The following is a 25258-nucleotide window of genomic DNA, read 5'->3' on the forward strand; positions in this document are numbered from 1 at the left end:
AGCCAGGACAAGGGTAACCCTGGCTGGGTCCAGGCAGCCCTTGGTTCTAGCCTTGGCAAAAGGAAGAATTCTGGACTGGCATGGGCAGTGATAACTTTTTTTTTTTTTTTTGTCTTTTTAGGGCTGCACCCATGGCATGTGAAAGTTCCCAGACTAGGAGTCGAATCAGAGCTGCAGCTGCTGGCCTAGGCCACGGCCACAGCAATGCAGGATCCGAGGTGCATCTGCGACCGACATCACAGCTCATGGCAACGTCAGACCTGTGACCCACTGAGTGAGGCCAGGGATCAAACTTGTACCCTCATGGATACTAGTTGGGTTCGTTACCACTTAGCCACGACGGGAACTCCAGCAGTGGTAATACTGAGCCAGCCTGGTGCACAAACTCGGTCTAGCCTGGGTAGAGGGATTCCTGGGCTAGCTTGGAATAGGAATTCTCCTGGGCTACTCTAAGCAGGGGCCTTCTGGGCTAGCTTGGGCAGGGGGAGGGATCCCCGGGCCAGCCTGGGCCAGGACTGGGTGGGGGGTGCTTCCTCACACAGCTGCAGGTGGCTCCCGCTCCCGCCGGCTCAGTCCTGGGAGGCGAAAGGCCTTGGCTCCCCGCAAACGTTTCATTGCTGAGGACAGATGAAAGGGGGCATAGCTGAGCCCTGGGGGTGCCCCCTTCCCATTCAGATGAGATCGGATGCATTCAGGATGGTGCAGCCATAGAAGCCCCCTCCCCATTCAGATCTGCCTCCCTCATCCCCATGGTCCAGCCTGGGCATCCAGGCCCAGACGTACTTGCCTTCCTGCAGGGCAGCTGCACTGTACGCCTCAAAGTCCAAAGGCCCTGAGACAGAAGAGATTGAGAAACTCAGCCGGGCAGGCAGACTGGGCCTGAGAGGGATGAGTATACCTTTGGCCACACAGTGGCACCTAGATCAGAGCTCAAGTCTAGTCAGGGTCCAGGGCGTGAGCCAAGATGCTGAACCAGCCCCAGAGAGGGTAATGAGGTGGATGGGCCAAGGGTTCTGGTTCTGCTTTGGATGGTTGTTACCTTGGAATGGGCTGGAGGAGGCGCTGGCTGAGTTGCTTCTCCTGCTAGCATTTCTGGGTGGAACTTGGGTGGGTCAGGAACTTGTGTGGTGGGCTGAGCCTCAAGTGTCAAGATGATGACCTGGGCCTCTCTCCCAAGGGTGATGGGAGCCACATTAGGTTATGTGAGTGGGAGCAGGGCATGGCAAATCTGGAGCCAGTGAAGGGCACGAGTGGGGCCCCACACCAGGAAAGGTGGCCTGAGCCCAGGCTTAACTATGGAGATAGGAGAGGAGAAAAGACAGACCCTAGTGGTGGACCAGACCTAGGGATGTAGACCGTTTTCCAGCATTTACTGAGTGCCTACTGTATGCCAGCACACACTTTGCCCTTTATCTGCATCGGATTACTAAATGTTCACACCACCATTAGGTGGGGATTATTATCACCCCACTTTAGAGATGAGGAAACGGCGACCCAGAGAAGGCAAGACAGACGTCCGAGGTCACACAATGAGTGACAGAGACACAAACCCAGACGTGACCCTCCCAAATTTGGCTCTCAATTCTGCCTTGACCCTGTATCTAGACATTTTCAAATTGGTCTTTTGCTCAACAACCCTCAAAAGCTCCCTTGGGCTTCAGAGTAAAGTCTGAGAGGCTGACCTTGGCATTCAAGGCCCCTCTGATATCTGGCTGTAAGAGATTTACACATAAGATCTGGCATCAAATCCTCTTCCTCTGTGGGTTGCTGACTTAGATCTATCATCAGCCCATTTTTCTGATGAGGAAAAATGAGGCCCAAGGAGACTCATTCTCTCGCTTCTTGAGTCCTGTTCTTTCCTTATAGCTGTGGCTCCATGGCCCGACCCGCACAGATGCCCCAACTCACCAGGCTTCTCCCGGCCTGTGCCCTTGCTTTCTGCAAACTTTCTCAGCAGCATCTCCACACTGACGTTTTCTATGTTCTGCTTAAACTCCTCATGCACCTGGGCCAGGCGGATGGGGTGTGTAACCAGGCAGGGCCAGGGCCCTCTTGCCCAGCACCCCAGCCTTGTTCCCCGGACTCAGCCCCACTCACCTGCCCAATCTGCACATGGGTGTCCTCCACTGAGTGGGCATAAGAGCCCAGAAGTGCCTTCATTTGCCGCAAGTGGGTCTCCTCCATGGCTTGGAAGCGCTGAGGCAGGAGGGGAGGGACCAATGGGAAGGTGGCAGGTGGAACCACAAGGAGTGGCTGTGTGACCCAGCCTGACCAACCAGAACATTCCAACCCCCTGGCCTCAGTGATTGGTTTGGGGAAGAGCCCTGAGACTTTTGCTGGAACTATAGAGAAAAACACTTTCATACCCTGAGCTAAGGAGTTGGTGGATGCATGGAGTGGGGGGGGGGCACTTGCTGGTGGCTACTTTGCTACACACACACACACACACACACACACACACACACACACACCCAGGAGGGCACGTCTGCCTAGGAGTGAAGACCTCAGGGAGAAAAACAGACTTAAGAAGCAGAGAGGTACAACTTACTGCCAACACTATTTGAGCACCTGGACCCAGCCATGCCTGAAGCCCTTCCTCAAACTGTTCAGTTCCCTTAGCCTATAAATCTCCTTGCCAGTTCTTTTTTGGCCGCACCTGTGGCATGTGGAAGTTCCTGGGCCAGGGATCAAACCCATGCCATAGCAGCAACCTGAGCCACAGAAATGATGATGCTAGATCTTCAACCCACTAGGCCACCAGGGAACTCCTCTTTGTCAGTTAGAATGAAAATTTGTATCACTTGCAACTTTCTATCACCACAAAATAAAAAAAAAAAAAACCAAAAAACAAAAAAAACCTGATTCTTAATCCTGAGATCCCAATCTGCTTTTTAAACATTTGGGTGGACAGAGACCCAGAAAGGTGTGGTGCCTTGCTAAAAGCTGCACAGCTGATGAGAGATGAAGGCTAGACCAGGCCACCATGACATGTCTCAGCATCTAAACTCTGCCTGATCTTATTAAAAAACTCATTAATAATAATAAAAATAGGAGTTCCTGTTGTGCTCAGCGGGTTACAAACTTAGCTGGTATCCATGAGGATGCAGGTTCAATCCCTGGCCTCACTCAGTAAGGCCTGCATTTCTATGCCTGTCACATAGGCCAGCAGCTGCAGCTCTGATTCAACCCCCAGCCTGGGAACTTCCATATGCTGCCAGTGCGGCCCTAAAAAGCAAAAAGAAAAAAAAATAGAAAGAAATAGTAATAATAATACTTCACAGAGTGGTTTCTATGCACTCGGTACTAGTCTGAAAACTTCACATATTGTGACATTTAATCTTCGCAACAACTCTGTGAAGCAGGTTCTATTATTATTATTATTATTTTTTGTCTTTTTAGGGCCGCACCCAAGGCATATGGAGGTTCCTAGGCTAGGGGTCCAATAGGAGCTGTAACCACTGGCCTACATCACAGCCACAGCAAAGCCAGATCCTTAACCCACTGAGAAAGGCCGGGGATCAAACCTGAGTCCTCATGGATGCTAGTCAGATTCGTTTCTGCTGCGCCACGACGAGAACTCTGAAGCAGGTACTATTATTATTGTCCCCATTTACAGATGGGGAAACTAAGGCACAAAAGTGATTTGGTTTTTGAAATAATATCGCTACCAACAATACAATAGTTAACTGGCTCTAGAATTCTATGGCTTTAAGTCTGTGATTCTAAGCCTCCTGGAAGTTGATGTTTGGGAGGTTCTGGACTTCAGAGGCCCATAGCATCCTGGGCCCAGGAATGTGTGGGTCTCCAAGGTATGGATGCCCGATGCTTACCAGAGCCGAGTCCAGCATCTTCTGTTCGAAGTCAGCGCGGGCTGAGTTGTATTTCTCCACTGAACGCCGCAGGCTCTCTGCCGCCTTCTTGGTCTTGGCCTCTGCCTAGGAGGCCCAGGGGGAGGAAGGGGCTGGGAGAGGGACATTCAGGACACTCCCCCCATCCCCTCCCCCTAGCAGGTGGACTCCTTGGGTCTACCCAGGAGTGTGGTTCATGCAGGTTCAGTGATCCTTGCTCTATAATATGTTTTTCACTTTCTTAACAGGCAGCCCCACCACCCCTGGGCAAATTCCTCATTTCTGTGTGGGCTAGTGGCATCTGGGAACCTGCAGCCACGTGCCCACCTTGTCCATCTCCTTCTGGCTGGTGCTCTCCCTCCGCAGCCGCTCCTGGTCCATGCAACGATTCAGGTAGTTCTCACGGGACTTGGGCAGGAGCTGGCTGACGCCTGCAAGGACCTGCACGGCATCCAGGGTACCCAGCGCTTCCTCTTTGCACTGGGGAGATGGGGAAAAAAAGAGCGGGGGGGGGGGGTCCACTTGAAGCCCCTGCTGGGACGTAGGACCTGAGCAGACCTGTGACTTTCCCAGCTTCCAAAACTCTGGGATTCCAGGTCCTACAGAGTACTTTTTTCGAGTATTCTATTAATTTAAAAAATTTTTTTTTCCTTTTTTGGGCTGTACCTGTGGCATATGGAAGTTCCTGGGCTAAGGGTCAAATTGGAGCTGCGGCTGCCAGCCTACAGCACAGCCATAGCAATGAGACTTATGCTGAAGCTCACAGCAACAATGGATCCTTAACCCACTGAGCAAGGCCAGGGATCGAACCCATATCTTCAGAGATGCTAGTGAGATTCTTTTTTTTTTTTGTCTTTTTATTGTTGTTGTTGTTGCTATTTCTTGGGCCGCTGCCGCGGCATATGGAGGCTCCCAGGCTAGGGGTCGAATCGGAGCTGTAGCCACTGGCCTACGCCAGAGCCACAGCAACGCGGGATCCGAGCCGCGTCTGCAACCTACACCACAGGTCAAGGCAACGCCGGATCATTAACTCACTGAGCAAGGGCAGGGACCGAACCCGCAACCTCATGGTTCCTAGTCGGATTCGTTAACCACTGCGCCACGACGGGAACTCCCCGCTAGTGAGATTCTTAACCTGCTGGGCCACAATGGGAATGCCTTTAACTTCAAAAGCTTAAATATTTACACATAATTCACATTTCGGAAAGTTTTCAGGGGTGAGCTCAGGTAAAAACCTCCCACACCCTCCCTGATCCCCAGACTCCCAGGCCTCTGCCTAGGAGTTTCCCATTATCATCATGATATGTCTCCAGAAATAACTGGCACATAGACCAGCAAATGTGCTTGTGCTAGCCCATTTTTTGGGACAAATGGTGACAGTCCATATTGCTTAGTTCACAAGTTTTTCCCACTGAATCCATTCCCAAGATTGTTCCACATCAGCCCATTGAAAAATTTCTTTGTTCCCTAATTTTATTATTTTTGGTTTTTGTTTTTTGTTTTTTTCGGGCTACATCTGCAGCATATAGAGGTTCCCAGGCTAGGGATCAAATCAGAGCTATAGCTGCCAACCTACACCACAGCCACAGCAACACGGGATCTGAGCCATGTCTGTGACCTACACCACAGCTCATGGCAACTCCACTGAGCAAGGCCAGGGATCGAATATGTGTCCTCATGGATGCTGGTCAGATTCATTAACTGATGAGCCATGATGGGAACTCCTTTGTTCCCTAATTTTTTAAAAAGTGTGATAAAATACACATAAAATTTGTCATCTTAGCCATTTTTAAGTGTACGGTATTAAGTACTACCAACTCCTTTTCTTTTTTCTTTCTTTCTCCCCCCCCCCACCCCCAAGTGTGCAGTGGCTTGATATGGGATCTCACCTCCCAGACCAGGGATTGACTTGGGCCACAGGGGTGAAAGCATCAAATCCTAACCACTGGACCACCAGAGACATCCCTGCCCATCTGCCCCCCTATTTGTGGCTTCCCCAAGCTGAAGATGTGGCAATGCTGGATCCTTAACTCACTGTATCCACCCAGGGATCGAACCTGCATCCCAGCACTCCAGAGATGCTGCCGATCCCATTGCACCACAGTAGCAACTCCCAACTCCTTTTCTATTTGTTTGTTTTTTGTCTTTTTAGGGCCGCACCCATGGCATATGGAGGTTTACAGGCTAGGTGTCGAATCAGAGCCATAGCCGCCGGCCTGTGCCACAGCCACAGCAATGCCAGATCCCAGCTGCATCTTCGACCCACACAGCAGCTTGTGGCATTGCTGGATCCCTAACCCACTGAGCGAAGCCAGAGATTGAACCCACGCCCTCATGGATACTAGTCAGATTTTTTTTTTGTCTTTTGTCTTTTGTTGTTGTTGTTGTTGTTGCTATTTCTTGGGCCGCTCTCGCGGCATATGGAGGTTCCCAGGCTAGGGGTTGAATCGGAGCTGTAGCCACCAGCCTATGCCAGAGCCACCGCAATGCGGGATCCGAGCCGAGTCTGCAACCTACACCACAGCTCACGGCAACGCCGGATCGTTAACCCACTGAGCAAGGGCAGGGACCAAACCCGCAACCTCATGGTTCCTAGTCGGATTCGTTAACCACTGCGCCACGACGGGAACTCCACTAGTCAGATTTTTAACCCACTAATCCACAAAGGGAATCCCCTCCAACTCCCTTTTTAAAACAAGGGTTAAAAACTGCAGATTCTAGGGCTCTGTAAACACAAAGCTTCTATGACTCTAGAATTACAAGCTTGGAATATTTGGGGATCCTGAGAATCTAAGGTCTGAATCTTCCAGGATTCTATGTTTGTTAAGAGTCTAGAAATATCAAATAACAAGATCTGTAGCTCCTACTGCTCTAGATCAGCAGTCAGCAAACCTTTTCTTTTAAGGAGTCAGATAGTTGGAGTGTCCGATGTGGCTCAGTGGAAACGAACCCAACTAGTATCCATGAGGACAAGGGTTTGATCCCAGGCATTGCTCAGTGGGTTAAGGATCTGGCATTGCTATGAGCTGTGGTGTAGGTCACAGATGTGGCTCAGATCCTGAATTGCTGTGGCTGTGGCATAGGCTGGTAGCTGTAGCTCCAATTTGACCCCTAGCCTGGGAACTTCCACATGCCACACCTGTGGCCCTAAAAAGAAAAAAAGGGGGGGGGGTCTGCTAGTTAATGTGTTCTGCTTATCACAAACATTCAACTCAGCTATTACAGCTCAACAAAACAGCCACAGACAATATGAACTCGAGTAGGTGTGGCTGTGGCCAACAAAACTGTACTAACTGGTACTGAAATCTGAGTGTCACATAATCGCATGTCATAAAATATTATTTTGATTTTTTACCAAACTTTTTTTTTTTTGGTCTTTTTGCTATTTCTTTGGGCCGCTGCCGCGGCATATGGAGGTTCCCAGGCTAGGGGTCGAATCGGAGCTGTAGCCACCAGCCTACGCCAGAGCCACAGCAACGCGGGATCCGAGCCGCGTCTGCAACCTACACCACAGGTCAAGGCAACGCCGGATCATTAACTCACTGAGCAAGGGCAGGGACCGAACCCGCAACCTCATGGTTCCTAGTCGGATTCGTTAACCGCTGCGCCGCAACGGGAACTCCAATGCTGGATCCTTAACCTACCGAGCAAGGCCAGGGATCGAACCCGCAACCTCATGGTTCCTAGTCAGATACGTTAACCACTGAGCCATGACGGGAACTCCTTACCAATCTTTTAAAAATGTAAAAACCAGAGTTCCCACTGTGGTACAACATGATCGGCAGTGTCTCTGCAGCTCCAGGACCCAGTTTCCGTTCCTGGCCTGACACAGTAGGTTGAAAGGATCCAGCACTGCCAATGCAGGTTACAGCTGCAGCTCAGATCCAATCCCTGGCCTGGGAACTCCATATGCCATGGGGCAGCCAAAAGAGAAAAAAAAGTAAAAAATCACCACCAGCTTGAGCGAGGGCTATACAAAAACAGACCATGCGTGGGATGTGGCCCGAGGGCCATAGTTTGCAGACCCCTGCTCTAGAATTTTCAGAGTCTGAAATTCAACAATGCTCAGGTCTTTGAGATTCTGGGTTTGATGTCCCCAAATTAACAGAATTCTCAGAGGCACATACACGAGGGGCTGGAGGTTCTAGGTCCCAGAAGTCTGGGGATCCTGGAAGCCACTGGGAACCCCCCTCCACCGGCAGGGCAGCATACACAGCACGCACCTTCTTGTGTGTCTTGAGCTGTTCGTCGCTGTAGCGAAGCACGTCCTTGATGAGGTCCTGTAGCTTTCGTGTCAGCTCCAGGTGGCAGAGCGCCAGCTTGTCTGAGGAGACTCGGAAGACCTCCCAGAGTGGGGCGAAGGTCCTAGAAACAGGTGGGATCACACCCAGGGCATGCCCAACCCCCGAGGTCCCCTCAGAGAGCATGACCAGCAGTGGCTCAGGCACCTAATGTGCCCTGGGCCCCGCCAGGCATTAACACATATTCATTCATTCGTGTAATCCCCACTGCAGTCATATGAGGTGGGTCTATGGCAGATGGGGAAGCCGAGGCATGGGAGGCTCCATAATTATTTGTCCCTTGGCAAATGAACATCAGAGCTGGAATTTATTTATTTATTGCTTTTTTGGGAGGCCGCCCCTGTGGCATATGGAGGTTCCCAGGCTAGGGGTTGAATCCGAGCTGTAGCTGCTGGCCTATACCACAGCCAAAGTAACGCAGGATCCGAGCTGCTTCTGTAACCTACACCACAGCTCATGGCAACGCTGGATCCTTACCCACTGAGTGAGACCAGGGATTGAACCTGCGTCCTCATGGATGCTAAGTCAGATTCATTTCTGCTGAGCCACATCGGGAACTCTTGGAATTTATTTATTTATTTATTTATTGTCTTTTTGCTATTTCTTTGGGCCGCTCCCACGGCATATGGAGGTTCCCAGGCTAGGGGTCGAATTGGAGCTGTAGCCGCCAGCCTACGCCAGAGCCACAGCAACGCGGGATCCGAGCCGCGTCTGCAACCTACACCACAGGTCAAGGCAACGCCGGATCGTTAACCCACTGAGCAAGGGCAGGGACCGAACCCGCAACCTCATGGTTCCTAGTCGGATTTGTTAACCACTGAGCCACAACGGGAACTCCACTCTTGGAATTTATTTATTCATTTATTTTTTTAGTCTGTGCCCATGGCCTAGGGAAGTTTCTGGGCCAGGGGTTGAACCCGAGCCACAGCAGTGACCCAAGCCACTGCAGTGACAATGCCAGATCTTCAACCCACTGCGCCACAAGGGAACTCCCAGAGCTGGGATTTAAGCCCAGGCCAGAGCCCTGCAGTCCTCACTCTGGACTCCAGGCCTGCATCTGATACTGAAGAGGCAGCTCAGCCTCAGCCTGCCCAAACCAAGTTTGTGGGGCTTTCCCACTTCAACAGAAGCCCCCCCCAACCCCCAGCCTTCCTTCTGCCTCCCCTCCCTGCTGCCTTCATTACGCCCTGGACAGAACCTTTGCCCCACAGCAGCCATGGGGAACTTTGCAATGGCAATGGGACCACATCATATCCTTGTTGAAAAGTCATGTGTGTTGGGGCCCTGGGACCTGTCCCCCACCATTTCTCTACCACCTCCTCTCCACTTTGCCCAGGCCCAGCAAACCTGCCAGCCTCTCTGTTCTTCCCTGAACACGCATGCCTCAGGGCCTTTGCACTAGCTGAGCCGCCTGCCTGCCCCCCAACCCCCGCCACCTGAGCTGATTCCTTCTTATTACTGAGTTCATGGCTCTGAAAATAGTGCCCAACCTCTGAGGCTCCCATGTCATTCTCTTCCAAGCATTTTCCTCCCTGGGAAAGGACTTCATTTATGTTTGTGGTTAACATCTGTCTGGTCACACACCTCAGATGTGCACCTATGAACCAGGCATGAAAGTGACTGGGGGATTTATCTGTCGTGTCTTTTTGTCTTTTTTTTTTAGGGCTGCACCCGCAGCATATGGAGCTTCCCAGGCTAGGGGGCTGAATCGGAGGTGCAGCCACCAGCCTACGCCACAGCCACAGCAACACCAGATCCGAGCTGCATCTGCGACCTACGCCATAGCTCACGGCAACGCTGGATCCTCAACCCACTGAGCGAGGCCAGGGAGGGAACCCGAAACCTCATGGGTCCTAGTAGGATTCGTTTCCACCATGCCAGGACAGGAACTCCAGATTTATCTGTCTTGATTATCCCTGGGACCCCAGGTGCCTAGAACAGTGCATGGCACAGTCTGTGCTCAATAAACATTCATTGAATGAATGAATGAACTAGTGAATGAATAAATCATATATATATATATATATATATATATATATCTGTGTATATACACACACAGATATATACACACATACATGTAAACATATATAAATACACACACACACACACATATATATATTCCTCTGTCCAATTAGCCCCATAAGCAGGGGGACAAGCGTGTCACGAATGTGAAGAGATGTCCACACAAGGGCAGGCTCTTGATGTCCCCACTGCCCCACACCCTTGGTGACTCCAACCCAAGCCCAGCCCACTCACCCCATAGGGGTCCCATTGCTGGCCAGCTTGGAAAGTTTTGCCATCGCCTTCGAGTAGGTCTCCTCAATGGTGGCCCTGGGTAGGAGGACAGGGAGAGGATGGGGAAGGTTCCAGGCCCCCTGGGGAAAAGGTGACACAACCCCTGGACCTCAGTTTCCCCATCTCAAACATTTGAGCAGTGACTCTCCAGCAGAATGAGAATGATACAGCCCCCTGGCAGGGGAGGTATTTTGGAAATCCATGGGAGAGGTTTTTAATCCTTAAGTCATACATTTTACTCACAACAATAGTAGTACTAGCAGCTGTAGCACCAGTAGGTAAAAAAATTTCTTTGAGTGCATACTATTTTTTCTTTTTTTTTTTTTAGTGCCATACCCATGGCACATGGAGATTCCCAGGCTAGGGGTCTAATCGGAGCTACTGATACCAGCCTACGCCACAGCCACAGCAAGGCCAGATCTGAGCTGTGTCTGCGACCTACACCACAGCTCACGGCAACACTGGATCCTTAAACCACTGAGGGAGGCCAGGGATCAAACCTGCAACCTCATGGTTCCCAGCCGGATTTGTTTCTGCTGTGTCATGACAGGAACTCTGAACATATACTATGTTTTATATGCTGTATCTCATTTAGTTGCAGAAGTCAAACTCTTATTTCCTTTTTCCCCTTTAGATAGACATCACTAAAGCCTACCTAAGGTCCACTCACATTTTCATCCTAATAGATGCTCAGTTTTGTTTGGGGCAGGAGTGTGCCCAGTTAAAACCGGTTACCCACCCACTGAGGCATTTTTTTTTTTTGTATTAGGCCCACACCCACAGCATATGGAAGTTCCTGGGCCAAAGGTCAAATAGGAGCTGTAGCTGCCAGCCTACACCACAGCCACAGCAACATGGAATCCAAGCCACATCTGCAACCTATACCACAGCTCATGGCAACTCCAGATCCTTAACCCACTGAGCCAAAACAGGAACTCCCCCACTGGGGCACTTTTTGATAGAGGCTCCCATGGGATACCGCAGGAATAGTGGATAGATCCAAGGTCTGAAGGCCCATAAAATAAAGAGTAGCCCCTGTAGGGGACTTCCCTGATGGCCTAGCAGGTTAAAGATCCAGCATTGTTACTGCTGTGGCCTGGGTTCAATCCCAGGCCTGGGGAACTTCCCATGTGGGAGGCAGGGCCAAAAAAATGTAGCCCCTGGCTTGTAATGGCTGGGACAGGTGCTGCGTGACATCCTTGAAGGAAAAAACCTTTAACCTGGTTAATACTCCTTTGGACTTTCTGCCAGGATTTAAAAGGGATGCAGCTGCTGAATGGCTGGGAAGCAGAGGCTGCCTTGCGATTTGAGTCTATTGTGTTTTCTGGGACACTGAAGCATTTACATGCTGAAATGTAGATTATTTCATCATACATGTATTTCTTTTTATCACACTCAGGGACCAAGATTGAGTTTTCAAAAATTTCCTTGTTAAGTAGGTCATATCATCCTTTTTTCAGGAGGGAGCATTAGAAGCCTGGTGGTTGTCATTTAAAATGGGGGCATGGGGGAGTTCCCGTCGTGGCACAGCGGAAATGAATCCGACTAGGAACCATGAGGTTGTGGGTTTGATCCCTGGCCTCACTCAGTGGGTTAAGGATCTGGCGTTGCTGTGGCTGTGGCATAGGCCAACAACTATAGCTCTGATTAGACACCTAGGCTGGGAACCTCCACATGGTGTGGGTGCGGAACTAAAAAAAATAAAATATATAAAATAAAATAAAATGGGGAATGCAGCTGACAGTGGTCTTTTTTTTTTTTTTTTCTTCTGTCTTTTTGCCTTTTCTAGGGCCGCTCCCAAGGCATGTGGAGGTTCACAGGCTAGGGGTCAAATCGGAGCTGTAGCCACTGGCCTACGCCACAGCCATGCAGGATCCAAGCCGGGTCATCTGCGACCTACACCACAGGTCACGGCAACGCCGGATCCTTAACCCACTGAGCAAGTCCAGGGATCGAACCCGCAACCTCATGGTTTCTAGTCGGATTCGTTAACCACTGTGCCACAACAGGAACTCCATGACAGTGTTGAGAACCATCGTTTTGGAGGGTCTTCAAGCCCATTTGGTTCCTGGAGACCCCACAGGATCTGGATCCTTTCTAGCAGGGTGTGGTATGATGGTAGGGTGGGACGGGCAAGGGTGAGTCCCCAGGTGGGCGTGGCTATGTGGACTGTGGGCGTGGCCACTGGATGGGTGGGGTTTGGGGATCTCACCTCTCTCGAATGAAGTCCGCCAGCTCCTTGGTAGAGATGGGCCCCTGCTTCACGCTTTGGTACAGGACCTCAAAGCCATGGTTTTTCTCTCCCTGCAGGGCATGGGGGGGGGGGGGTGGAGATTGAGAAAGGGGATGGAGAGGACTTAAAGGTTGCCTAGCAACAGGGACTAAGGGCTGAGGCGCTAACACGCAGAAGTCCATCTTCTTGGCTGTAGGGATTGGTTCAGGCCTGAACCAATCAGCCTGTTGCATTTCCCCCTGGTCACAAGCATTGATTCAAAGGCCTTAATTTGGCTCAATCAGAAAGAAGCCTAGAATTTTTATCCCATAGTTGAGGGAAAAACATTCTCATTCACAGGTTGTCTCTCTCCGCCTCTTTCTGTCTTTGCACGTGTCTTTCTGTGTGTCTCTCTGCCTCTATTTCTTCCTTTATCAGTCTCTTTCCCTCTGTTTTTCTCTGAATCTTTCCATAAATGAAGATTGTGTTGTCACAGGAAATACTGGAAATCAAATGGAAACCATGAATTTGGAAAAAAGCTGAACCTGAGAGTGTCTGAATAAAAAGTGTGTTGAGTAGAATTGCTGGATCAAACCAACCCTGAAATCCACACTACCTTTTCAATTTTATGAACGAATATGGCTCCTGTTGCTTAAGTCATAGAGTTATGTTTTCTGTTCTCTTCAACATGAAAAATCCTTCTCTGAGAACCCCACAAAATAGGGTACAGGTCTGATGCCTCTCTCAGGAGCCAGCAATATCCAGTGCAGTGTAGGGCCCAGAAAGGGAGTTTGAGTTTGCTGAGTAGATGAACAAGTTATTTTGCTATTACCCGGTGCTGTTGGGAACAGAGCCTCTACACTGGTGCCTGCTGATGCCTCGCACAAAACCTTTTTCCTCCTAGTTCTGGGGTCAATGTTGGGGGAGGCCAGGGTTGTGCTGTGTGATCCAGACCAGTCACTGTCTCTCTCCGAACATGTAGTGGCTCCTCATTAAGATGGGGGCAGGGAGCCACCTATTTCTCATATGGGGATGAAGTAAATACTAAGATGATCCATGCCAGGGTCCCCAAAGCCCCCCAAACAATTCTTGTCTTTGCTAATTCATGGTATTACTTAGTTAACACTTTGCTTTCAGGTTGCTCATGTTTCTTCTCCAAATATATTGATTTAAAAGGGCAAATTTTACCACTATTCTAAGTGGAAAACCAAGACCCCCTGGCATGATGAAGGAGACAGGAAAAAATAAGGCAACATCTATGTTTCAATGCCAGCCAGAACTGTGTGAAGGGCAACATGGCTGAACACTGAGCTGTAAGTTAAAAAGGGTGATCCGCTGGGGTTGAAGGGGAGTAGAGGCATTTTAGCACCAAATAGGGTCTTGTAATTAGGACTGAAAGAGGAAACTCATGGAGGGATCCGATGTTACTTAATTCCCAAGACAAATCATTGAAGCGATCCCTTTGGGAGCCCTTAGCAGACCCTCCAGAAATGATGGTTTCTTCCATCCTCTTCCAACCCTTGAGGTTCACCCTCCCAGTCACTTGGAAGCTTGAAGGCTAAAGCCAGATAATCCCTCTTGCTGCCCAAATGGAGAATCTGAAGCCAAGACTAGGGCAGAGCCAGGACAGCCTCAAGCCCAAATCTAACAGTCACCCCTCATTCTAGGATCATCAGTGGCTCCCTATTGCCCACCAGCTACTGAAGTCCAAAGTCCTTAGCCTGGAACTGCCTTTCTAACTTCATCTTTCAACTTCTTCTTGGCCTTGCCAGCAAATAGTAAATGGTGCAAAGACATGTTGCGCCTTCCCACCACTGTATCTTTGCCAGAGCTGTTGCCATAACCTGGCTCACTTGCCTGTAGCTCTTTCTACCCACCCAAATTCTTCCACCTCTCAAGGGTCTCTGCCAGACTGCCTCCTTCAGGAAACTTTTCAGACCCCCTTCTTCCCTAAACATTCATTGTTGATCCCTCTAGCTCCCCAGGAATATATTTTCTCTGTTCTCAAGTCTAGAGTTGCACTTTCAAGGCTCAAGTATCAAATCCTCCTTTTAAGCACTGGGCCACTCTGGTCCTCAGTTTCCTCATCTGACCAATGGGAACAATGACAGCACCCACCGCCTCCCAAATGTCTTAGTGAGATGAGGCTGGTACAGTGCTGGGCACAAGGCCTCCTCACAGTGGTGAGGGCTCAGCAAACAGCCCTGGCAGCCCCCATCCACCCTGCCCAGGGGATCCTGGGGTGAGGCTGCACCAGGCACTGCCGCCCAGGCCAGCATCTGGAGCTGACTCAGAGCCAACTGCTGGCCTGATTCCCAGACCTGGCAAAGCCCCCAGCAGTGTCTGGCTCTCTCGGGCTCGGCTGGCAGCCGAGGGTCCTGGGAGGGGCTGTCTTGGGCCTGTGTCTCCTATCCGAACCTCTGGATTCCAATCTTGCTCCCATGCCAGCACCAGAGAAATCTTTCTAATACAGCCTCACATCTTTCTCCCACTCACACTTCCCCCATGGCTCCCCAGTGTCTTCTGAGCTGTCAGTTAAAAAGGGCGATCTGCTGGCCTCCAGTCCTGCCTTGGTCCAACAAGACTGGGGCATTCTTGTCTGGCTTATCTTCCCTGATTACAGCCTCCTTCATGCCAGTCAGGGCCCCAGCACCACCCAGCAAAGAGCTACCAATACCAACAATAGATGAAAAGAAACAGACATTCCAGGGGTACTCCCTGAGTCCTGAGGAAGCAAAAACTTCATGCCCCTTTCCCAGATAAGGAAACTGAGGCTGCCCAAGAGCTCCCAGCAGAGCCCAATGCAAACCCCAAACCCAGCACTCTCATCCACTGTAAACCAAACTGTCTTTGGAGGGGGTGGTGGCTGGGGGTGGCTTCTATTTTCTCTTTGCTGGGCTGAAGTTTCTGCAGCGAGCATGCATGCCTCATACAATTAAAAAGCATTTAAAAATAAATCTAGGTGCTTCATGACATTAAATGAAATTTTGAATAAATGTAGGTGCTGTTGTCAGGGTTCCAAAATACCAGATCCTCAACTCTCTTACACAGAAGGGCCAACGGGACCTCAGAGAGGGACAGCCCCTTGATGGGGTCACACAGTCATTCAGAGGCAAATCCAGGGACTCTGACCCTTGGGAAGGAGGTGGAGGTCCAGCCCCCCTACCCCCACCCTCAAGGTGGCAAGGTGGTGCAGGCTCCTTTAAGAAAGCAAGTGCTAGTAAGAGGAGCCCCAGCTGGGGAGGGAGAAAGGCCTGTTGCCAGGGGCAACCAGTTGCCTAGCAACTGGCTTCCTCACAGGATCAAGGCCTGCCTCTGAGGAAGGGGCTTTCTGCCCTGGTCCTTCTCTGATTCTCCTGTTCATACTTCCTCTGTGGTTCCCCATTAGCCTGGCCCTGAAGGAGGAGTCCTGTGCCCTACACTGGCCACCCGGTGTCACAACTCTGGATTTTTTGCCCATGTTGTTCCTCCTGCCTGGAATGCCTTTATGACATCCTGGAAAGTCAGCCTCCAAAGCCTATGGCAAATAGCTGTATATCCTGGCTCCTCCTCTGGGCACACCCAAGACTGGACTCAGCCCTGGGGTGTCGCTGGCTCTGTCTTCCCCAGACTGGAGACCTCTCAGAGTCAGGGCTAGAATGGAGTCTCTTGGAGGCCCTAGCATCTCCCAGAGTTGGTGTTGGGGATATGGGGTGGTGGTGACTGGGAGGGAGAGAGTGGATGAATGAAAGAAAACAAGTCTGTGTCTCATTTTAGCTCCTTAAGTCAGAGTATGCGGTTCCCACTCTGGAGGGTAGACAGGTGAATGGGATCATAGGCGTCAAGTCAAGAAAACCCCCCAATTCTCCAGGATGGCAAAGAAGTGGAAATTCCCTGGCTGGAATGCTCCTGGATCCTGGAAGTTCAATCTGGCCCTGGGTTTGAGCCCTGACTCTGTACTTTCTCATTGGGCAAGTTCAGGTCTGGGTAGACCCTAGTCTGTAGTCTCAGTCTCCCTATTCAAGCTTTGATTTGCCCAAGGTCACAAGGTCTCAGGGTATAGATTCAAACCCAGGCTGATTCTTCCCACTTTAACTTCTAGCCACTATAGACTCCCCATCTGCCCTAGACTCTACCCACAAGCCACTAGGTCCCTCCATCTCCGTAAAAGCTCATCTAGCCCTTGCAGGAGACCATGGTGAAATAAGAGTGGATCTTACTTACCCAAAAATGCTCCCCAAAATATGACATCCTGATGGCCTCTGTGGTGATCCCTGAAGGCTCCTGTCTAGTGCCTGTCTGAACAGAGAGGCAAGTTTGAGCTGTAGCCTGAGGAGGGGAAATTCCAACTGTCCTCCTTGTGGAGGAGGGAGAAAGAGCATGGAGGAGGAACCAAAAGCCCTAAGGCTGGGAGTATGCCAGGGCCCCTGAAATGATTTGGCTCTGGGCATGGCCCTCACGTAGCTCCCAGCCCAGAGGAACAAAGCTGGATATGGATGCCCCCAGTCCTGTGGGGTCAGAGCTGGACTAAATGGAGGGACAGAGGCTGAGGGAGCTTAGACTGGAGGAAGGGGGATGGGAGTTGGGGTTTTTAAGCATGAATAGGAGTTCATGGGGGGGGGGTACATATACTGGATGATCCCCAGCCTGGGTAGAAAAGCTCTAGGCCGGAGTTCCCGTTGTGGCGCAGTGGTTAATGAATCCGACTAGGAACCATGAGGTTGCGGGTTCGGTCCCTGCCCTTGCTCAGTGGGTTAACAATCCGGCGTTGCCGTGAGCTGTGGTGTAGGTTGCAGACACGGCTCAGATCCCGCGTTGCTGTGGCTCTGGCGTAGGCCGGTGGCTACAGCTCCGATTTGACCCCTAGCCTGGGAACCTCCATATGCCACGGAAGCGGCCCAAAGAAATAGCAAAGAGACAAAAAAAAAAAAAAAGAAAAGCTCTAGGCCATTTCACAGTTGGAAAAAATGAGTTGTCCCCGCCCCCCAGAGGGGGAGCCACTTGCCAAGGTCACACAGCCAGGAACTGACAGTGGATTTGCACTCAGGCCAGCTGAATTCCAACCTGAGCACTCAGCTCCGCGATGGGCAGCTCCTGTGGGAAAAGGGTCTGGTGAGCAGCCACATGGGAGCTGAGGTCCCTGAAGTGTCCTTGAGGGTCCTTCGGGGTCTCCCGAATCCCTCTATAACAGTTCTCACCAGGAGTGAAAGCTCACCCCTCACCATGGTGACCTAGCTGACACTGGTGTCCCCATGAGTCCCAACCCTGCCCCCTGGTAGCCAGTGTGTTCACCTGGTGTTTGAGTCACTGTCCAGCTCCGTGCCTCAGTTTCCCCATCTGCAAAACAAGAGGGAATGCCTTGAAGGGGTCTTGCTGGAGGACCCCCAGCTTCCCGACAGAGGGGGCTGGGCCAAGCTGCTGGGCGAGGCAGCGACAGACACTTGGTGTCCTTGGCACGTTCTCAAGGTTGGGCTTGTCACTGGAGCCCAAAAGCCTCATCCATAATTCATGACCTCGCGGGCAGCTTAGCAGCAGCTGGGAGCCCAAGAGGCACAGTAGCAGCAGGGATAGGGCTGGTGACCACAGGATGGGAAAGCTCCCTGGGCCTCACCAGGAAAGGACCGAACAAGGACCCTGGACAAGGCTGTCCCTCACTGAGCCTCAGTTTCTTATCTTGAAAGTGATTAGTTTAATTTGACTCTTTACCATCTAGCCCCTGGTCCCTTGTTTTCTGTAAGTCTCCCAGCACCCACCATGTGCCCACCTGGCCAGGGTCACATCAGGGTCCATGAGATGATTCACCTCTGGGCCTGATCCCTGAGGAGGCCCCAGTCTAGGAGAACAGAGCTGGTTCTCCTAGACCACAGATACCTGGTTCTTCAGGGTCAAGGCTGAACAAAATGGAGGAACAAAGACTAGGGTACTTGGACTAAAAGAGGGGACATGGGAGTTGGGGTTTTTAAGCACAAATAGGAGTTCACCAGGCAAACAATTATTTGATTCAACAATTATTTTCATTCCCAGCCACCACCCTGTGCTGGGCAATGCTGGGGCCCCTGAGAAACTTCAGCCACCAATGTAGCCCCTGAGGAAACCCAGTCCAGCTGGGGACATGCTAAGCTGATATCCCAAGGGGGAAAACCCTAAATCCCCATCGCATTTCTTAGCTTCTGGCCATGACCTAGACCCTGAGCATCCCCAAATCCCTTAGAGATATGCTATCTGATAGGGGAACCACTAGCCCTACGTGACAACTTAATTTTAAACTAAATAAAATTAGATACAATTAAACCCTCAGCTCCTCAGTTGTGCCAGCTTTGTTACCAGGGCTCAGTAGTCACATAGGGCTGGTGGCCACTGTATTGGACAGCACAGAAAAAGTTCTACTAGACAGTGCTGCTCTAAAGGATCCTAGGAGCCAGTGGGCCCAAGTTCCCCAGAAACCAACAATCTTGCTACTGTTTTCACAACTCCCATTAGACTGCCCCTCCCCCCCAACACACAGAGCACCAGTAAGTGTGCGGCGCTGTGCCCAGCTCTTCACAGGTACCAGTTCATTCAACCTTCACAGACATACCATGGGGCTCAGTCCCTACTTTACAGATGAGGAAACTGAGGCACAAAGCGGTCACTCACTGTCCCCGGGTCACTATGATTTTGTCCCTCACCCATCTGTCAAAGAATCCTGTTCAGAACTACCACAGGGAGGCTCTGGGTCTCCCTGTCCCCTCAACCACCCTGCAATGCGTCCCACCACTCAGAGCCATAATGGGGGGCAGGGAACGGAGCAAAGGGTGGCCCTGCGCAGGCCCCCGCCCGGCCCAGGAAGTGACACCTCCTGTTTTTCCGGAAACCCCTGCCAGGTAGAAGGGTCTCCTTCGGTTCCTGAGCAGGGGCAAGGAGGGGCAGTGGGGGCCTCCTAGCCAAGGTTCGAACTTACCAGACAGCCAGTGGGGCCAGGGCCCCTGCCAGATGGGGCGGGCACCAGGAGATAGCCACGTGGTCCCTGCCACTTCCGTTAGCACCAAGCAGAGGCCCGTATGTCTGGGGGACAGGAAACTCACCCTGCCCCGCCCACCGCCCAACCGCCACCTCACCTTCCTCCTCCCCAGACCAGCACCCATGGGACTTCCCTGGAGCCCTGCAGGCCCTGGGTGGGTACACTGAGACTGAGTCCCCCTGGATCAGGCTATTATTACCAAGCAAATAATCTTGACAACAATTGTGAAATAACAGCACCCACAAACTGAGCACCAACCCTGGGCTAAGCATTCCACATCTCACCATTCTGAGGTGGGCCAGTGATGCCTGCTTCCCGGGGGGAACCCAAGACTCAGCGAGGGGAGACCACAGGCTCAAGGCTGCACAGCCTGTGAATGGAAGGACTAAGACTCGAACACAGGGCCGCTTTAGGACTTTTATAGGCCTGAGGCATTTCTGCTTTCATGGGCCCCTTCCTCCACTAAAAACAAAAGAAAATTTAAACTGTGTTTAGCATAGAAACAAATATATTAATACCATATAGTAAATGTTTTCTTTGACCCCAAAGCTTGCTTTACTTTTTTTTTTTTTCCTCTTCTGATTTTAAAAGAAATTAAACCACCTTCAGGGACCTCTAAAAGTATTGAGACATGGTGATCACCTGTCTAGTGGTCACTGTGTCTGACGAAGTCATCCTTGCTCGAACCTGGGTCTCCCACCCTCCGTAGCACCAGGGCAAAGCCCAGAGATGGACCTTGACTTGCCCAAGGTCACACAGCAGCTTGTCAGCTGACCCGGATGCCCCCATCCTCTGGCTGCCGGAAATGAGGGACAGAGTCCTTCCCCGGGGTGGGGAGCGGTAGTGGCGTCTGATACAGGCTTGGGGTGCTGCCTGGAGATCCAGCCTCCCAGCACCAATTCCCGAAACCCTGGGGCTTTATGCCAGTCCAGGTCCAGGAACAGACAAAACATGACAGGAACCAAGTCAGCAATGAAGGCAAGGCTCCCGCTCCTGACTGGTTATCCAGAGCCCCTGACCTCTCACTGGGTGACCTTGGGTTGCCCCTGACCTCTCTGGGCCTCTGGGGTCCCGCAACATAGGATCTGTCATTTGCTCCCCTGGGACTCCAGTTTGCTCACAGTAGGGCCAGTTTGGTCATTTCCAGTGACCGGCCTCTTGGCTATGCTGTTTCCAGGACCAGCTCTGTCATGCACTTCCTCCCCTCTAGTGCTGGCCACCCAGGCCTGTGACCATTTACACAATCTGTCTTGATTCTCATAGTGGCACTTGGAGGCAGTGTCTCAACTCAGCCATCGCCCTCAAGAAGGCAAGTGAAGCAACAGCCCCGTGTCTCACAGTGACTGGCCATGAATGGCATCTAAGCTCCCGCTCAGGAATTTTTCAGTCTTCTCCACTGGTCCCCTCCCTCTCCATCACTTTACTTGGCAAACACCTATTGAGCACCAACTGTGTACCTGAATCCCCAGCTCTGAAGACACCGCAGGCGACACATTTGCAGACCTCCCCTCTCCTACCCCTGCCCCTACCTGTGCCAGCTGTGACCCCATTTGTGCTCAATGACATTGTAATTAGTATTATAATTACAATATGTTAACGATTACAGTATTATAATGATCATGTCTGCATTTATAGCACCCCCACTTTCTGAGTCGCCTCTGACCTTCCAAGGGGGATTCATCCTGTTTCACAGCAGAATACACCAAACTGCAGGTGGCAGAGCCATACGCAGGAGAGATGGATTTGAACCCAGAAGTGGTGGGCTCCCAGCTCCACTACAGGGATGGAGCTCCAAGGGATAGAGGAGAACCAGCCCCAGTGCCTCCCACCTCTTCTTGCTCTGGATCCTGCCCAGGAACTGGCTTGCCCCTGGTGTAGGTGAAGGTATGTGGGTCAAGGTGTGCCCCAGGCAGTCCCACCGGTGTGACCAGGGAGGCAGAGCCCCTATTCCGATGATGGCAGCTTGGTAAGATGTTTTATTGTCTGGCAGAGCAACCCCTCCAGCAATGCCAGAGTGTGACCATCAACCCATTTGCAGTGCAGTAAACTGAGGCTCAGAGGCCAGCAAGCCATTGCTCTCTCACCTCCAACTCCCAACATCTAAAGCAAAAGAGTGGAGTCACAATTTGACAAAAGATGGGGTGGGTGGGTTTGAGAATCTGTAGAATACAGGCTCCAAGCCTCCAACCCCATTTTCAAATGAAAAAACCAAGGCTCAGGAAGGTCTGTCACCTGCCCAAGGTCACTAGAGAGGCAAGTCCATCCAAAGCCATGTCCTGGTCCCCACTGCGGCTGGGGCGGGCGAATTCTGGGATATGAGGCAGATGGAGGGGCTGCCCACCCCCTAACCCTCCTCCGCACCCCACTTGCATTCAGCCTCCAGCAAGATCCTGATTTACCTCGATTTATTTTAATCTCTGGGAACAGATGCTGGCTGCCTACCCCCCCACACCCACTGAAGCAGGGACCACCCCCAAGTCCATGCTTCAGGACCTTCCAGGCATGGCCTGGCCTGTGGCTACCAGGTAAAGGACCTCACACTGACCCCTCCCCAAAATTCCAGCCTTGAGGTTCCTGCAGAAGATGCTAGTGAAACGCCACCCCGCCCCCGACCCGCCCCATCCTTGTGGTAGGGGGCTGGAAAAGGACACTCAAGAGGAGGGGCCAGGGGACCCCTTGCTTTTTGGTCAGGCCTAGATAGGGGTTCATAGCAGAGAAAAGGGGAAAGGGGTTCCTCATCTCTTTACCCAGGGGTCTGCAGACCGGTGCTGAGAAGGAATTTGGGGGTGGTCTCCATTTCGGTTGTCCCGGTCCTAAGCTGGAGAGAGAGAGGCATCCCCATTTTGCAGCCCCGGAACCTAGACCTAGATCCAGGCTTAGAATAAAGGGATTTGGGGAGGGGTCTCACTTTATAGCTGCCCGGATGCACGCTCCAGTTCTAGGCCAGGAGATGGAAGGTTTGGGAGCGGCCTCTATCTCCCTCCGCGGACCCCCGATTATGGCCCGGGGTAGGACCTGGTGCCCACAGCGCAGCCCCCCACCCCCTGTTCGCCATCCCTCACGCCCAGCCGCGCCTTTGACCTCCGGGACCCGCAGGGCCGCCAGACACGGTGCGCCTGGGGTACTGCGCGTCCAAGAGGGTTTCGGGGGTGTCTCCCAGGCAGCACTCACCTCCCGAACTCGGGCCGAGCCCCGCGCCCGCGGCCACCTGCAGCTCGGTCGCTGACACCCGAGCCTGCCCCGCCCCTCCCTCCGCGGCTGCGGCGCGGCCACAGGATGGCTCCGCCCCTGGGGCGTGGTCGAGAGAGTCCCCACCCCCACGGCGGCCTGGGAGGCAGGGGCGGGTTCTGAGTGCGCGCGGCCAGCCATTGGGCCATTTAGGCGGCCAGCTCCTTCAGCCCAGTGCACTGATTGGCTGAGTCAGAGAAGCGGCTCTTTTTTTAATCTACCCCCACAACCACCCGCAATTATTTGCATAATTTAAAGCGATAAGTCCTGCTCCGTCCACCTGACACCGGGTGGGAAGGGTGACTACAGTTTATTGAGTGTGCCAAACACTAAGAAGGACTCCTTTGACTCCCTCCTACAAGGATGTGAGCAGGACATTATTGATTTTCATTTTACAGATGGGGAAACTGAGGCTCAGAGAGGGCTCCAGTAGGCCACACAGCAAGTACACAGCCTTCTGAGGCTGAATGCTCAGGATCTGGCCCAAGGGGTGGGGAGAACCATCCTTTTTTTTTTTTTTTGGTCTTTTCTAGGGCCACACCCGCAGCATATGGAGGTTCCCAGGCTAGGGGGTCCAATCAGAGCTGTAGCCACCATCCTACGCCAGAGCCACAGCAACTCCAGATCCGAGCCGTGTCTGTGACCTACACCACAGCTCACTGAGCAAGGCCAGGGATCGAACCCAAAACCTCATGGTTCCTAGTCGGATTCGTTAACCACTGAGCCACCATGGGAACTCCCGGGGAGAGCCATCCTTAACAATGTTGTTAACATCACAAATCTGAAAGGCTCAGGTGCCCCGCCTTCAATTGAGTTCTCATAAAATGAGATTTATACATTGCCTGTCTCCATCCACCCTCCACTTGGATACCGAGCTGATCTGACTGCCTCCAGGCCTGTCCTCCACCAACTTCCTCAGCTTAGAAAGGCATCTCAGGAACCTGGCCAGAGGCCTGGAATTCCCGAGGAGTCTCCTCTTCCTTTCATCATCCACGTTGGTCCTGCTAGCCCTGTGACTCTGAAACACCCCAGATTTACTCATTTTTCTGTAACCTGCAGTGACCTGAGCCCAGGCCTAGTCATCTCCAGTCTTGACGCTGCCCGGGCTTCCTACTTGGGCCTCTGGTTGCCTCCACCTGTGCCCCAGACAATCCATGTTCCCCATGGTAACTACAGGGTTTTTTAAAAGTAAACTTAAAATTTTTTTTTTTTTTTTTTTTTTTTTTTTAGGGCTGCACCTGTGGCACATGGACGTTCCCAGGCTAGGGGTCAAATAGGAGCTGCAGCCTAAACCACAGCCACAGCAATGCCAGATCCCAACCACATCTGCAACCTATGCTGCAGCTTGTAGCATCAGGTTCTTGACCCACTGAGCCACAACGGAAAATCCTAAAAAGTTTTCTTTATTAAAGTATAGTTGATTAACAGTGTTCTGTCAATTTCTGCTGTACATCAAAGAGACTCAGTGTATGTATATATATATATATATTCTTTTACCCATATTATCTTCCATATGTTCTATCCCAAGAGATTGGATAGTTCCCTGTGTTGTTCAGCAGGACCTCATTACCTATCTATTCCAAAGGTAATAGTTTGCATCTACTAACTCCAAACTCCCAGTCGATCCCACTCCCCCCCTACCCCCCCCCTCTTTGGCCGCCATAAGTCTGTTCTCTTATGTCTGTGAGTCTATTTCTGTTCTGTAGATAGGTTCATTTGTGCCATATTTAAGATTCCACATATGTGATATCATACAGTATTAGTCTTTCTCTTTTTTTTGTCTTTTTTTGTCTTTTTTGTTGTTGTTGTTGTTGCTATTTCTTGGGCCGCTCTCGCGGCATATGGAGGTTCCCAGGCTAGGGGTTGAATCGGAGCTGTAGCCACCGGCCTACGCCAGAGCCACAGCAACGCGGGATCCGAGCCGTGTCTGCAACCTACACCACACACAGCTCACGGCAACGCCGGATCGTTAACCCACTGAGCAAGGGCCGGGACCGAACCCGCAACCTCATGGTTCCTAGTCGGATTCGTTAACCACTGCGCCACGACGGGAACTCCTAGTCTTTCTCTTTTTGATTTACTTCACTTCATATGAGAATCTCTGGTTGCATCTATGTTTCTGCAAATGGCATTATTTCATTCTTTTATGGCTGAGTAGTACTCCATTGCGTATGTGTATCACATCTTTATTCATCTGCCAATGAACTTTTAGGTTGTTTCCATGTCTTGGCTGTTGTGGATAGTGCTGCTGAGAACATAGTGGTGCATGTTTTTTTCCCCCTTTTTTTTTTTAGGGCCAGACCTGTGGCATTTGGAGGTTCCCAGCTAAGGGTCTAATCGGAGCTGTAGCCGCCTGCCTACACCACAGCAACGCCAGATCTGAGCCTCGTCTGCG

At 51.5% G+C, this 25258-nt stretch overlaps 1 protein-coding gene across 23 annotated transcripts in view; it reads right to left on the bottom strand.

The window, feature by feature from the left end:
* Nucleotides 1-22875, bottom strand: part of FCHO1 (FCH and mu domain containing endocytic adaptor 1) — a 33085-nt gene extending 10210 nt beyond the window's left edge. For 3 of the 23 annotated variants that reach the window (XM_047776612.1, XM_047776600.1, XM_047776615.1), the window contains exons 1-13: nucleotides 22807-22848; nucleotides 19920-20097; nucleotides 17928-17972; nucleotides 16860-16934; nucleotides 12657-12748; nucleotides 10406-10480; nucleotides 8072-8213; nucleotides 4176-4328; nucleotides 3831-3935; nucleotides 2098-2196; nucleotides 1909-2005; nucleotides 788-832; nucleotides 539-617 (exon numbers count right to left, since the gene is read on the bottom strand). In XM_047776612.1, coding sequence (XP_047632568.1) covers nucleotides 539-617; nucleotides 788-832; nucleotides 1909-2005; nucleotides 2098-2196; nucleotides 3831-3935; nucleotides 4176-4328; nucleotides 8072-8213; nucleotides 10406-10480; nucleotides 12657-12748; nucleotides 16860-16886 — 914 coding nt within the window. In that variant the 5' untranslated portion in view covers nucleotides 16887-16934; nucleotides 17928-17972; nucleotides 19920-20097; nucleotides 22807-22848. Of the gene's footprint in view, nucleotides 1-538; nucleotides 618-783; nucleotides 833-1908; nucleotides 2006-2097; nucleotides 2197-3830; nucleotides 3936-4175; nucleotides 4329-8071; nucleotides 8214-10405; nucleotides 10481-12656; nucleotides 12749-16859; nucleotides 16935-17640; nucleotides 17733-17927; nucleotides 17973-19575; nucleotides 19642-19919; nucleotides 20098-22382; nucleotides 22454-22806 lie in introns of those variants that run through there. The other 20 variants (XM_047776613.1, XM_047776605.1, XM_047776616.1 and 17 more) reach the window with 20 other exon arrangements.
* Nucleotides 22876-25258: the final 2383 nt, after the last annotated feature.

The sequence above is a fragment of the Phacochoerus africanus genome, chromosome 4, assembly GCF_016906955.1.
Source record: "Phacochoerus africanus isolate WHEZ1 chromosome 4, ROS_Pafr_v1, whole genome shotgun sequence".
Taxonomy (NCBI): Eukaryota; Metazoa; Chordata; class Mammalia; order Artiodactyla; family Suidae; genus Phacochoerus; species Phacochoerus africanus.